This window comes from Lontra canadensis, unplaced genomic scaffold (genome assembly GCF_010015895.1).
Source record: "Lontra canadensis isolate GAN:19392208 unplaced genomic scaffold, GSC_riverotter_1.0 scaffold84, whole genome shotgun sequence".
Lineage (NCBI taxonomy): Eukaryota > Metazoa > Chordata > Mammalia > Carnivora > Mustelidae > Lontra > Lontra canadensis.
Window position 1 is genome coordinate 6,848,027 of NW_022631078.1, and position 12,802 is coordinate 6,860,828.

Sequence of the window (12,802 nt, forward strand, 5' to 3'; positions counted from 1 at the left end):
ACTTCCTGGACTCCAGGGACTCCGGGGAGTCCCATTCCAGATTTGGAAACTATCCTTCTGGATCTCACTAGCAGCTTCTAACACATTTCAGATCCACCCCCTTCCAAGCCCTTGCAGGCTGCTGCTGCCTTCGTGGCCTCCCCCATTATTTCCTGCTTTCTTCTTCCCAAGTGGGGGCTACCATTCTTATGACAAACAGCTCTGAACACATGCCACGCTGGGTGGGGACATGCATGCATAGACTGAACACACCCACTTATGCTAAACACACAGAAACATTAAACATAAACACATGCGCTCCATACACACACACATACATCAAGTATGCTGAGTGCTTTGTCTCTGATGAGAGGAAGGAGGTAAAGTTTAGCTTGATCCCACACTGGCCTGACTTTTATTTTCCAGAGAAAACTCTGACTCTCTCCTGGAGCAGATCTCATCAGGGCACAGATGCCCACTCCTGAGTTAAAGGTCAAAACACACCCCTGACAGCTCCAGACTAACCTCCTGAGGGAGAGGCCCCATGTTCCATCAACAGTTGTTGTAGGATCAGCAGGAAGTGGCCTCGGATGAGACCACTCACTTCGACATCCTCATTCTTCCTCAAAAAGGTCCTTAGGACAATCAGTACTTTGCGGGCTGTGTCCACTGGGCTGGAATAGATGAGATCCTGAGCAGGAGAAAAGGAAGCCAGAGCTCAGAAGACATCACAGTTGGGGACAGGTAGATAGGAAAAAGAGAGGAACTGGGGAAGGACCCAGGATGATGGTGTCACAGAACCTGGGGAAGGGAGCACTGCCTGAAAAGGTCCATCCCAAATAGGAAGAAACTGAGACTCAGAGCGATTATGTGGTATGCCAAAGGTCACAAAAGCCAGTAAGGGGCACAGCTAAGATTTGAATCTCCTACTTCCAAGCCCAAAGTTGTTTCTACTTTCCAGGATGCCTCTCTCTGAAAAGGTAAGTTTTAGGGTCAAGAAGAGGTTATTTCAGACAAGGGACCTGAATGTGCCTTAAGGGAGGAAAAGAGAGGGGGATGGAGATGTTACAGGGCAGGAAAAGGATGGGTTAGGACAGATTCAGGGCACAGGAAGGGAAGCGAGGACCAGGTCAGGCCCCTTCTCTTCCACGGCATCTGGCTATTTCTGCCCCAAGCTATAAAGGCCTTGGGTTCAGAAGGTAGGAAAGGACATCACTTTTTATTTGCTTTCAGAGTTATTTTAATGAGTATATGTTACAGGCAAAGCCAGTCAGAAGCCACACCAGAGACCATCCTACTGATAGCTCCTGGCACCTACCAGCTCAAACAAGCCAATTCCTTTGGACATGCTCGGTGCTATGCAGCCAAGGTCACTCATGGACTCCCTTTCCAGGGAGGACAGCTGACACACAGAGAGACATGGCTACAGGGCACCCAGCCAGACAACTCCAGATGTGCTGATCACTGGGTGACACAGGGCATCTGGGCTTGGCTCTTCACAAACGCCCACAGCTTCCAGAGAAACAACGATAAATCAACAGTGATTGCTCAACTATGGACTAATAACGTCAGGTCCTGCGATGTGTTTAAACTGCAGCTGTATGTTTGTTGATGGATTATCTGCATCTTCAAAACTCTTCTAGGTAGGTGTCACCTTAATTTTTCAAATGAGGCAACAGGCAGATTAAGTAGCCTGCCTGTTGAGACGGCAGTGGCACTATAAAATCTACTATGCTGTGAGTTAAGGAAAAACAGACATGAGTTCGGCTTCATCTTTGTCACCTTATACAGGGACTCAGAAAACTTCTCTGGAAGGAGATGATCACAGAATAGGAGGGTTAGGGAGACTCTCAGTTCATTTACATAAACCGTTTTACTTTACAGGGTATGAGGCTAAAGCCTGGAGCGGGTATGATTTGCCCAAGGTCAATTCCCTGATCCTGCTCCTTCACCAGCACTTGGTGGCCTAGCTAGAGAGCTGGTCCCTCAGGACCCTGAGTTAAATTTTAACAGTCCAAAAGGAAGAAGGCTACACAGCCTTCTGTGGCTATGGTGAATGCCAGGGAGGGAGAGTGCACCCCACTGTGTGGGTCAGTGCAGAAGGCTCTGGATGGAACACGGTCCACTCTGCAGTCTCTCCTGCCCAGAACTGTCCAGAAATTTCTGAGTGGGATCAAGTAGGGTGATATGGGTAAGGAGGAAACAAACAGAGCTTCTGTGACATCATTGTTTTTCACATTTAAACAACCTACATGAAAGACCACCCATTGATAAGAGTGGCAATTAACAGCTTTGTTTTCAGCTGTTAATTACCCATATCAAAAACAGAAATTGGTACCAACACATATTTTTAGACACTTTTTCCCTCCTGTGGCTAGAAGCTGGAGAGAAATGGTAAGAATAATATGTATAAACAGACAGCAAAGTTGTTCCTTGCTATTCTTTTTCACCACTGATGTTTCCAGGATCTAATTTAGTGAAAAGCTCATTAACTTGTAGGCTCCAATCACAGTCATGACCTTTATTAGTTATATGACCTTGAGCAATTTAATAAGCTGTTCTGAGATTACCATTCTCTCTCTGATTCAATGATAAGCCTAACTGTGTACAGGATAACAAGAGTGTTTCCCACATATTCTTTCCACATATTATTCCCATATATTTATCCACATGTTATCTCCAATTTATACACAAGGAAACTGAAGCTCAGAAAAGTCTTCATCTTCCTGGGTCCCTATGTAGCATCTAGCCCTTGGGATAGATTTTTCTTTTTGAACTCTAGGCCAGCAAAACACAAGGCTCCTTCCTCCCTGCCCAGGAAGGAGGGGTAGTGAGGGTGATTCACATCCAAGGACAGTAACTGGGTCACCACAATAAAGGGCGGAGTGCCTGCCCCAGCCTACCTGAGACATGGTCTCTCTAAGAATTTGGTCTTAGGATGCCTGGGTGGCTCAGTGGTTTAAGCCCCTGCCTTCAGCTCAAGTCAAGATCCCAGGGTCCTGGGATTGAGTTCCGCATTGGGCTCCTTGCTCGGCAGGGAGCCTGCTTCTCTCTCTGCCTCTGCCTGCCTCTCTGCCTGCTTGTGTGTGCGCTCTCTCTCTCTCTTTCTGACAAATAAATAAATAAATAAAGAATTTGGTCTCTTGAGATTCATTTTCTCTTTAGCTTATTTCCTTTAAGTACTTACACTCCTTAAAGCTAGTGACGCAGGGTAGTCTTCCTCTAAGGAGGGATCGCCACCCTAGAAGGACCCAGACTGAGAAAGAAAACTTGGGGGAGGAAGATAATGAGCTCCATTTTAGACAGAGATGTCAAACAGATGATTCACTACATGGGTCTGGAGCTCAGGAGAAAGGTCACAGATGGAGACAGAGATTTGGGTCATCGGCATGTAGCAGGAGGCAACCAAATCCATGAGAATTATTGACACAGCCCAGAAAGAAGACACTGAGTAAAAAGAGAAAGTTGAGGCACATCAACTTTCAAGCACTAGCTAGAAAGAGAACTTTTTATGAAAGAGACTGGAAGAAGCATGAAGAGAGGTAAGGGAAAAATTAAGAGAGCTGGTATTGCCAAAAGCAAGAGTGTGTCAATAAAAAGTGGACAATCATGAAATAATAACAGGTCATGTAAGATGAGAACCAAAAAGTGCACTGTAATTAATCACAAGAACATTGCTATTGATCCTGCTAAGAACAGTTTTAAGTAGCAATGTGGGCAAAAGCCAATGGGTGAAGGAATAAGTAAGAGATGACAGTTTTGAGAGCAGAAAACTACTTCTAGGGGTTTGGCTGTAAAGGGAAGGACATGAACATGAAAGGGTTCGGAAGGGAAGGACCAGTGAGCATCTGGGTCCCAGTAGAAGACAACCGGAGCAATCAGAAGTAAGCCTACAGGGCTTAGACTCTATTAGACTCTACCACTCCCATAGCCCAGTGTCATAACCTGAGGTTTCTTCCTAGCTTCACCACTCTTTGATTCTCCCCTCCCAGGGATACTTTAGAAGTCTCTATAAGGTGACAGATGAAACAAGCATCTGTGATTTCCTCAATGGCAAGGGAACAACCATATCCGAATGGCTAGTGCCTATTAAGTACCAAATAAATGTATGATAAAAGAAAAAGTGAACAACAAAACTCAAGGCCTCTAAAAACTGCTCCTCCCTATCCTTCTTCAACCTCAACTCCTGTGACATACCCTCCATGCTCCAAAACCTCACCCGACCACTCAATGTCCTTGAATCACAGTAAGAACTTGCATGCTGCTGTGCTGGCCTGGCAGGACCCTCCCCCAACACTGTCACTTGTCAAATCCTTTGCAATATATGACATCTTTCAGCCCCCCCACCCCCCGCCACCCAGGTACTCTGCCTCACCTTTACTGCCACACTGTTAGGACAGGTCCTACTGGTTTGTTGTGTCCAATTCTCTCCCTGGCCTATGGGGCAGGCTCTAGGTCCAGTGCTTCCCTGTATCCTGCTGCTCAAATAAAGAGCTCTCCTGTTAGATGCAACACTGGTTCAGGGTTGTTTTCTCTCTTGTTCTGAGAGTTAGCTCAGTTAACTGGGAAGAACATTACACAGGGAGTCAAAATCTGGGTTTTAATTTCAACTTTTGTGACCTATGGGAAATTTCCCTAAACCTATCTCTTTGTTTAAAAAGAAAAAAGTACCATAAATATCTCTATCGGAAGATCTGCTTTTTTTTTGAGAGAGAGAGAGAGAGAGGCTTCTATCCAGAACCCTGATTCAATGGGTCAGCAAATATTTTTAAGTACCTACTCTGTGTGAGAAACTATCCCTGAATGGTTGATCGCAAAGAAAATCCAGTATCTTCGCTCCATCCATTGCTACCCTTCCTGGCACCCATCTTGCCTTCCTCCTCTATAACTGATGCTTTATTTTTAGCCCATTCCTTCTCTTTTCCTCCTCTTCCAAGGAAGAATTTGAGCCAAAGCATGAATGTGGTCCCTATCAAGCCAACACATGTGGCCTCACAAGATGAGAGGTCTCAGGGATGGAAGATGAAGACTGAAGTCTGAGCGGGGAGCGTGTGCATGCATGTGTGACTATGGACAGAAGTACTTACCTAAGGAAGTGAGGTCTACAACGTGAAGGTGTTATTTTCACCACAGTCACTCTAATAAAGTCAGTCCAATAAAAAACTCAATAAATCATGTTTGTTGGTGATTAAGAACATCAAAGGAATCCCCACTCTTCCCTAACGGGCTGTCATTCTTCCTGGACTAGGGAAGGGCAAAGTTGGTGAGCTGGCATTGAAAGCGGTGGTTTTAAACTAAATGTCTCCCATGCTGCAGTCAGTTTGGCACCTGCCACTAGTAATCACTCACTGAATACAAAGTGTCAAAGGGGGGCGCCTGGGTGGCTCAGTTGTTAAGCATCTGCCTTTGGCTCAGGTCACGATCCCAGGGTCCCAGGACGGAGCCCCGCATCGGGCTCCCTGCATCAAGGCCCACATCGGGCTTCCCTGCTCAGCAGGAAACCTGCTTCTCCCTCTCCCCTACTTGTGTTCCCTCTCTCACTGTCTCTCTCTCGGTCAAATAAATAAATAAAAATAAATAAATAAATAAAATCTTAAAAAAAAAGTGTCAAATGGGGCAGATGACTTTCTTTTTTAAATAAATAACAAATTCTAGCGGTTACCCCTATAATAAAACTCTGTTACTCTCATTAATTTATTTTCCAACATGCTTTCTTGAGTGGATGAAGAAAATGGAGCTAAAGCTAGTGTATTAGAAATTGCAGATGAGGGGCGCCTGGGTGGCTCAGTGGGTTAAGGCTTCTGCCTTCGGCTCGGGTCATGATCCCAGGGTTCTGGGATCGAGCCCCGCCCCGCATCGGGCTCTCTGCTCAGCAGGGAGCCTGCTTCCTCCTCTCTCTCTGCCTGCCTCTCTGCCTACTTATGATCTCTGTCAAATGAAGAAATAAAATCTTTAAAAAAAAAAAAAGAAATTGCAGATGATAGGCAGCTAGATGACTTATCTGATATACCTGATAGGAATTACAGGAATGTCTTAATTCATTAAAAAAAAAAAAAGCACTGGAATTTCTGACAACTTGGGATTACTTGGGGTTTGCCCAAGGGAGTGTGTTGCGCATATAATGTTATCTTGTGAGTCATGGTAAAAAAAAAAAAAAAAAAAAAAAAAAAAAGTGCACGGTCCCTCTATAATCAGCCATCTCCATTAACATGCCCCAGGGGTCTCCTCTGACATTAAGCCCTTGTTTAATGTCGAGAAGACAGGGAGGTGAGAGGGAATGGTGACTGGGGTCAGTATTTCACAGTTCTAGTCCATGAGGAGTACAGAGGGACAGATCTCTCAGTGAGCAAACTTCCATTAGACTTAGAAAAGAGTATGGATTCATAGAAAACAGGCACCTGCCTGCCAGTTCACATGGAAACGTCGATAAATCCAGAGGCAGACACAAACATCGGAGGTTGCCTCCTGACCCCAGTAATCCAGCTCCCGGAGAGAAAGAACCCAGCACTCAGCAAGTGGTCACCTACTAGCAAGATGAGCAGGATGCTGGGGCTGCTTCTGAGCACGTGGAACAGGGCTGTTAAGCTGGCAGGAAGCGGGGACTGTCCAGCAGAGGGGACATCATCCAGCTCCTCATAGCTGCTCTCTTCCCAGGAGAACCAAAGTTCCAGGACGCGGTGGCCAAACCTACTCATCAGCTCTGGATACGACAGGAAGAATCTGAGCAGGAGGGGGTGGTGGGTGTAAACCAGGTGCAGGTCTGGGATGTCCTCTAAAAATTTTCTGATGGCACTGACCACAGCCTGGAGACAAAGAAAAAAAGAAAGAAAGAAGAGAAAGGGACTAAATAAATCTTGCAGAGGACCCAAGACAGCCCAACAAACATAGCCAAGACGTAACTGGGAAAAAGGTTCTTGGCATTTCAGTACTCCAGGAGAAAGAAAACTCATTGTGCTCACCTGTAACAGTGGTTCTCAAATTAGAGTGATTTTGTTCCCCAGGAGACTTTTGGAAATGTTTACATTTTTTATTTTCTTGATTTAGGGAGTGCTACTGGCATCTAGTGGGAGAGAACAGCGATGCAGCTAAATATCCCACAATGCACGGGACGGCCTCCAACAGAAAAGAATTATGTTGTACAAAATGTTAATAGCGCCAGGGTTGACAAACCCAGCTCTATGACACTTACTGTGCCGTGTTGTAATTACCAGTGTAGGTGTCTACCTCCACACTAGACTTGAGCTGCTTGAGGAAACAGACTGATGCAGATTAACCCGTGCCCCTGGCACAGGACCTGGCACAGAGGGGGCAAAGGGCATGTGTGTTGAATCATATATTAACCCTCAAAAGCCTACCTCCTCCCATTGTACATATAGCAAAGTTTAATCCTTAATATGCAATTCTAAGAGTTTTATACTTCATAGTTTGGGCTGTTTCATTTAGGTCCTTGATCCATTTTGAATTTTGTATATACTATGAGATAAGGGTCCAACTTCACACTTCTGCATGTGGACATCCAATTGTTCTAGCACTGTTTGTGAAAAAGACTATTCTTTCTCCCACTAAATTGCCTTGGCATCCTTATAAAAAATATGTGGGTTTCTTTTTGGACTGTCAATTCTATTCTATTGATCTAGATGACTATCTTTATGTCAGAAACACAGTCTTGATTATTCTGGTTTTTTAAAAAGGAATATAAAACTCTTGACTATTTACCAGTATTCACAATAAAGTAAACAATATATAGTTGGATAACATTCTGATTACTATAAAGTTATTGTTTTTCCTGGCTTCTGCAGAACCAGTAATCCAAATACTGAGAAGATTGAGCCTACATGCAAGGAATGAGTTGCGGTAAAGAAACAACACGCAGGTCAAGAATTTAGATTACAGAATTCTATTCACTCATTTATTCCAGAAGATCCTAAACTGCCAACATCTTTAACCATCTGATTATGATTACGTTTCCATGAATGAGGTCTAGACATTCCATGAATCATGACCTTTTGTCCAATACAGCACAGGGATTTCAACTTCTTGAAAAGGAATGGATCCCTAGAAGGAAACTTTAAATGTCCATTTAACTAAGTTTTGCTTATCTAATTAAAATACACCAGCACTTATCTAGTTTTCTCATTTGGGTGAGGAGGTTGTGATAAAATTTTCCTTTCAGGGATGCCAGGGTGGCTCAGTTCATTGGGCAGCTGCCTTCAGCTCGGGTCATGATCCCAGCGTCCTGGGATCGAGTCCCAAATCAGGCTCCTTGCTCGGCGGGGAGCCTGCTTCTCCCTCTGCCTCCGCTACTACTCTGCCTGCCTGTGCTCTCTCTCTCTCTCTGACAAATAAATAAAATCTTAAAAAAAAAAATTTTCCTTTCAGAGGTTTTGTAAATAAGCTTGCATTTCTATAACTATAGAGATGGATATGAATTCTGATATGGCTGCTTTTACATTGTCCAATTTAAATTGCTTCCATTATATTTAAATTACCCCCAAAAACTATAAAATTTGAAAGGTTAAAGTTTCAGAAGAATTTTCAATCTAACTTTAAGTGATTTATTTCTTAGGGTGCTGAAAATGATAGCATCCCAGAAACATGGGCTTACCCACGGTTATGAAATGCTGTTTTTGTTTTGGTAAATGTGAAAGAATGAATTGAAGGAAGGAAGGAAGGAAGGAAGGAAGCTAGTTGGCTCGGAGAGAGAGAGGGAGGGAAGGAAACTATTTATCTATGTAATTTTATGTATACACCCCGAAAACCCCCAAGTAAACAAAAAACCCAGAATGATCCTTGGGCATATGGGGGTTAAACACAAATTCTGATTGAGTAACAACTATGAAGACTTACCCAACATTTAGAAAAGGTGTTCTCTTTTTTTTTTTTTAAGATTTTATTTATTTATTTGACAGAGAGAGAGACAGCGAGAGAGGGAAACACAAGCAGGGGGAGTTGGAGAGGGAAGAGCAGGCTCCCAGTGGAACAGGGAGCCCTACGTGGGGCTCAATCCCAAGACCCTGGGATCATGACCTGAGCTGAAGGCAGCTGCCCAACAACTGAGCCACCCAGGCGTCTCTGGAAAAGGTATACTTGAATGCAGGGGAATAATATACCATGGTCTCAAATATTATTTTCTGATGCAGGGAGCAACTACAGAAAGCTTATATTTGTTCAAAGTAACCAGTGCTAGTAGATGCAAAAGAACCCCAACAACTCCCCCAATACTACTTCAAAAAGAACCTATCAAACTGGTTTTTCATTAGAATGTTATTTCTTCACACTAATAAATAAAAAACCCAAGGCCCATCTATACACACATACATACATATACACACACTTAAGTATATATATAAAAACATATATAAAAAAGCAACGCAACCCCTCAAAATTATTGAGCTTCATTTTCTGGACAAGAATGCCAAGTTAGTCTCTCTTCATAAAAAGCAATTACAGTTTGAGAACACTTCATATTTGCCTATTTTGCCAGCACCAAGTCTGCCTCATCTGAATGTCTACATTTCATGAGACCCATGAATTCTCCACTGCTGTCTGTAGCACTGACTCTTCAGCCTGATCAAGACTTCTGGCAAAGCCTCTTGTTATCAGCAGCATCTCTTTCCTCCTCTGATTTGCTGTTGTTGGATTCACTGTCAGATAAAGATTTTTTTTTTTTTTTGGTACCATCTTTTTCTTAACTGGCTTCTTGAGAACTAAGAAATACTTCCATTAACTCAGGACAATCTAACTTTCCTTCAGGTTCCCAAGTACTGTCCATAAATCCCTTCCACTTTAGGAAATACTGCACTTTCCCATTCACTACACATTGGTCCAGTATTTTATCCACCACAAACTCTTCAGGCTCTCCCTCTTCTGATTTTTCAGTCTTTTCATTCTGTTTCTTTCTCATTTTTTGTAATGTAGTCTTAGTGGAGGCCATTTTTTAATGTGGACTTGAAGAGCTATTTTTCATCACCTCAGAGCTGCTCTGGGTCCTGGGTATCCAGCATCTCCCTTGATGCCTCTAGTTTGAAATGAAGGAGTGTGAACTCTTCAACTTTATTCTTCTTTTCAAGACTGTTTGGTTATTTTGGGTCCCTTGCATTTCCATATGAATTTTAGGAAGGAAGGAAGGAAGGAAAGAAGGAAAGGGCAACTGGGATTTTGTTTGGAACTGTGTTCAATCTACAGATCAATTTGGGGACTATTGCCATTTGAACACTATTAAGTCTTTTCCCCCCAGTTTTATTGAAATATAGTTGCTATATAACATTGTGTAAGTTTAAAGTACACGATATAATGATTTGATAAATGTATATATTGTAAAATGATCACAAGGTTGGCTAACATCCATCACCTCACACAAAGTCTTTTTCCTTGTGTTCAGAACTTTTAAGCTCTACTTTCCCAGCAATTTCCAAATACCCAAAAAAGAATCATCAGCTCTAGTCAGTATTTTGTATGTTGTATCCCTGAACTTTTTTTTAATCTTCTAACTGGCTATTAAGTCTTCTGATTCATGAAAACAGGATGTCTTTCTATTCGTTTAGGTCTTCTTTAATTTCAATGATGTTTTATAATGTTCAGCAGTCAGAAGTATATTTCTTTTGTTAAATTTATTCCAATGTATTTTATTTCTTGATGCTATTATAAATGGAGTTGTTTTCTTAATTTCATTTTTGAGCATTATTGTTAAAGACTTAAGTCTACCTTTTGAGCTTCTCTCCAGTCTGTCTCCTAAATGACTCAGCTAAGGCACATTACACCTGACTTTCTTCCTTGAAGAAGAAACTGTCAATTTTGTATCTTAATTCTCTCCTCAATGAAGCCTCTCCTGATGTCATAGTCAGATACAATCTCTTTCTCTGTGTGTTTTCAAACCTCTCGAGCAGTCAGTCCTCCAGCTCCAGGAGAGCATTCATTGTTGTTATTACCTGCCTGTAGAGGACCTTTTTTGTTTCTCCTGCCAAACTGTGCTGAGAGCAGGGAGCATGTTTGATTCACCCCAACCCTGACAGGAGGCCAGATGGCATGTGACACATGTCAAATGGTCAATTCATATTGGGGAGTTATTATTTAATAGGTATAGAGTTTCAGTTTTACAAGATGAAAAGAGTTCTGGACATGACTAGTGGTGGTAGTTGCCTAAAACTAATGTGCTTAATGCCACTGAACTGTACACCAAAAATGGTTAAGATGATACATCTTATTTGGGTGTTTTACCACAACAAAAAATACTGAATGAATAATATATAAAAATAAAAAAACAGAATTGAGTTAAAAATCAAGCTGTGATTATATATTACCATTTATATATTTATATATGATTTTTAAACATGCAAAACATGTTATATGTCATTTATGGATTCATACCCTAGAGGGAAAGCCTAGAGTTTCATGGGCTCCTTTGAAGTTTCCATGCTACCACTGGTAGATATGGAGAGATGTCCTGAAATTCTATCTTACCACCAATATTAGTCGTGAAACTATCAGACTTTTCCTATCATGTTCTTTCCTCCTGTTTACATTAGTCACCTCAGGAAGCCCAGAACTTCCAGATCATCCCATATGGCTCAAAACATGCCCTTTTCTATTCTCATCTCCCACTCATTCCCAGTTTCCAAAACCTTTCCACAGAGCCCTTCAGAACTCACTCAGTTATCAGCAAATTCCTTGTCCTGTGCCTCTTTGAATGTTCCCTTCACCTGCTTTGATCTTCTTCCAAAAACCTGTCTTCCCTACAATCTCTCAATCAAGGCTATATTTGCTCCCACCTTCCTGGTTCCCAAAACATGGCCTCAAAGTTCTTCTCCCTTCTAATATCCTCCACTTGCCTCAGCCAGTCATGCCCATGCATGGTCATGCCCCGACGCCTTATCATTACCAAGAACTGCGTGTTCCTCAATAATCCCAGTTCCAGCACGCCACTTTACCACCACCCCCTCTCTCTCTCCAGATCACTCCCTCTCGTATTTCAGTACAACTCTTTGGCCCCCATCAGAACCAAAATCTTTGGAAACATCCTTTTATTCTCTCTGATTCTTACACCTCACACTGATCCACCAAGATTCTATTGGCTCCATTTCAAAATATATCTGAAGTTAATACTCTTCACCACCTCCTCTACTATCTCTTGTCCGTATTATTGCTGTAACCTCCTAACTGGCTTCTGCACTTCCGCCTTGTACCCTTCTGGTCTATCATCCTAGAAGCCAGAGTCACCTTTTTTAATTCAGCCATGAATCAAACCATAATACACAATACACAATATTGTTGTATAAAAACAACTATATGAGATCACCAAAGAAATAAATTTAAAGAGAAAAGAAAAGCATCAAAGACTGAGCCCTGGGATATGACAACACTTGGAGGTCAGGGAGATAAGAGAAAATCAGCAAAAGGCACTGAGACAGAACCGCCAGAAAGGTAGGAGGAAATCAGGAGTACACAGCATTCTAGATGCCAAATAAAGGCAATGTTTCAAAGAAAACAGATGCTGTTGATAGGTCAAGTAAGGTAATGACAAATATTGATTACTGGCTTTATGTATCTGTTACTGGTGACCTTGATAAGTGCATTTCCAGAGATGTGGTAAAGTTGAAAGTCTAACTGGGGTAGGCTCAAAAGCAAATGGGAAAGCAGGAAGTATATACAAACTTAAAGCATCTTGTCATAGCAGAAAACCCAAACTCTGCCAAAGAGTACTAGGGTTGTGTCAAAAGGACTCAGGATCTACCCTGAATAGGCTTCCACTGATCAAAGATAGGACAATTGGAGCTTCAAAAGGGTAATAACTACAGTGGATTGAAACACATCAAATATTTTAAAA

At 42.3% G+C, this 12,802-nt stretch overlaps 1 protein-coding gene and 1 pseudogene across 1 annotated transcript in view; both read right to left on the minus strand.

The window, feature by feature from the left end:
* Positions 1 to 12,802, minus strand: part of MEI1 (meiotic double-stranded break formation protein 1) — a 77,254-nt gene that overhangs the window by 22,425 nt on the left and 42,027 nt on the right. Inside the window, exons 20-21 of the mRNA XM_032882887.1 lie at positions 6,507 to 6,782; positions 505 to 670 (exon numbers count right to left, since the gene is read on the minus strand). Coding sequence (XP_032738778.1) covers positions 505 to 670; positions 6,507 to 6,782 — 442 coding nt within the window. The remainder of the gene's footprint in view (positions 1 to 504; positions 671 to 6,506; positions 6,783 to 12,802) is intronic.
* LOC116882461 lies at positions 9,365 to 9,913 on the minus strand (annotated as a pseudogene).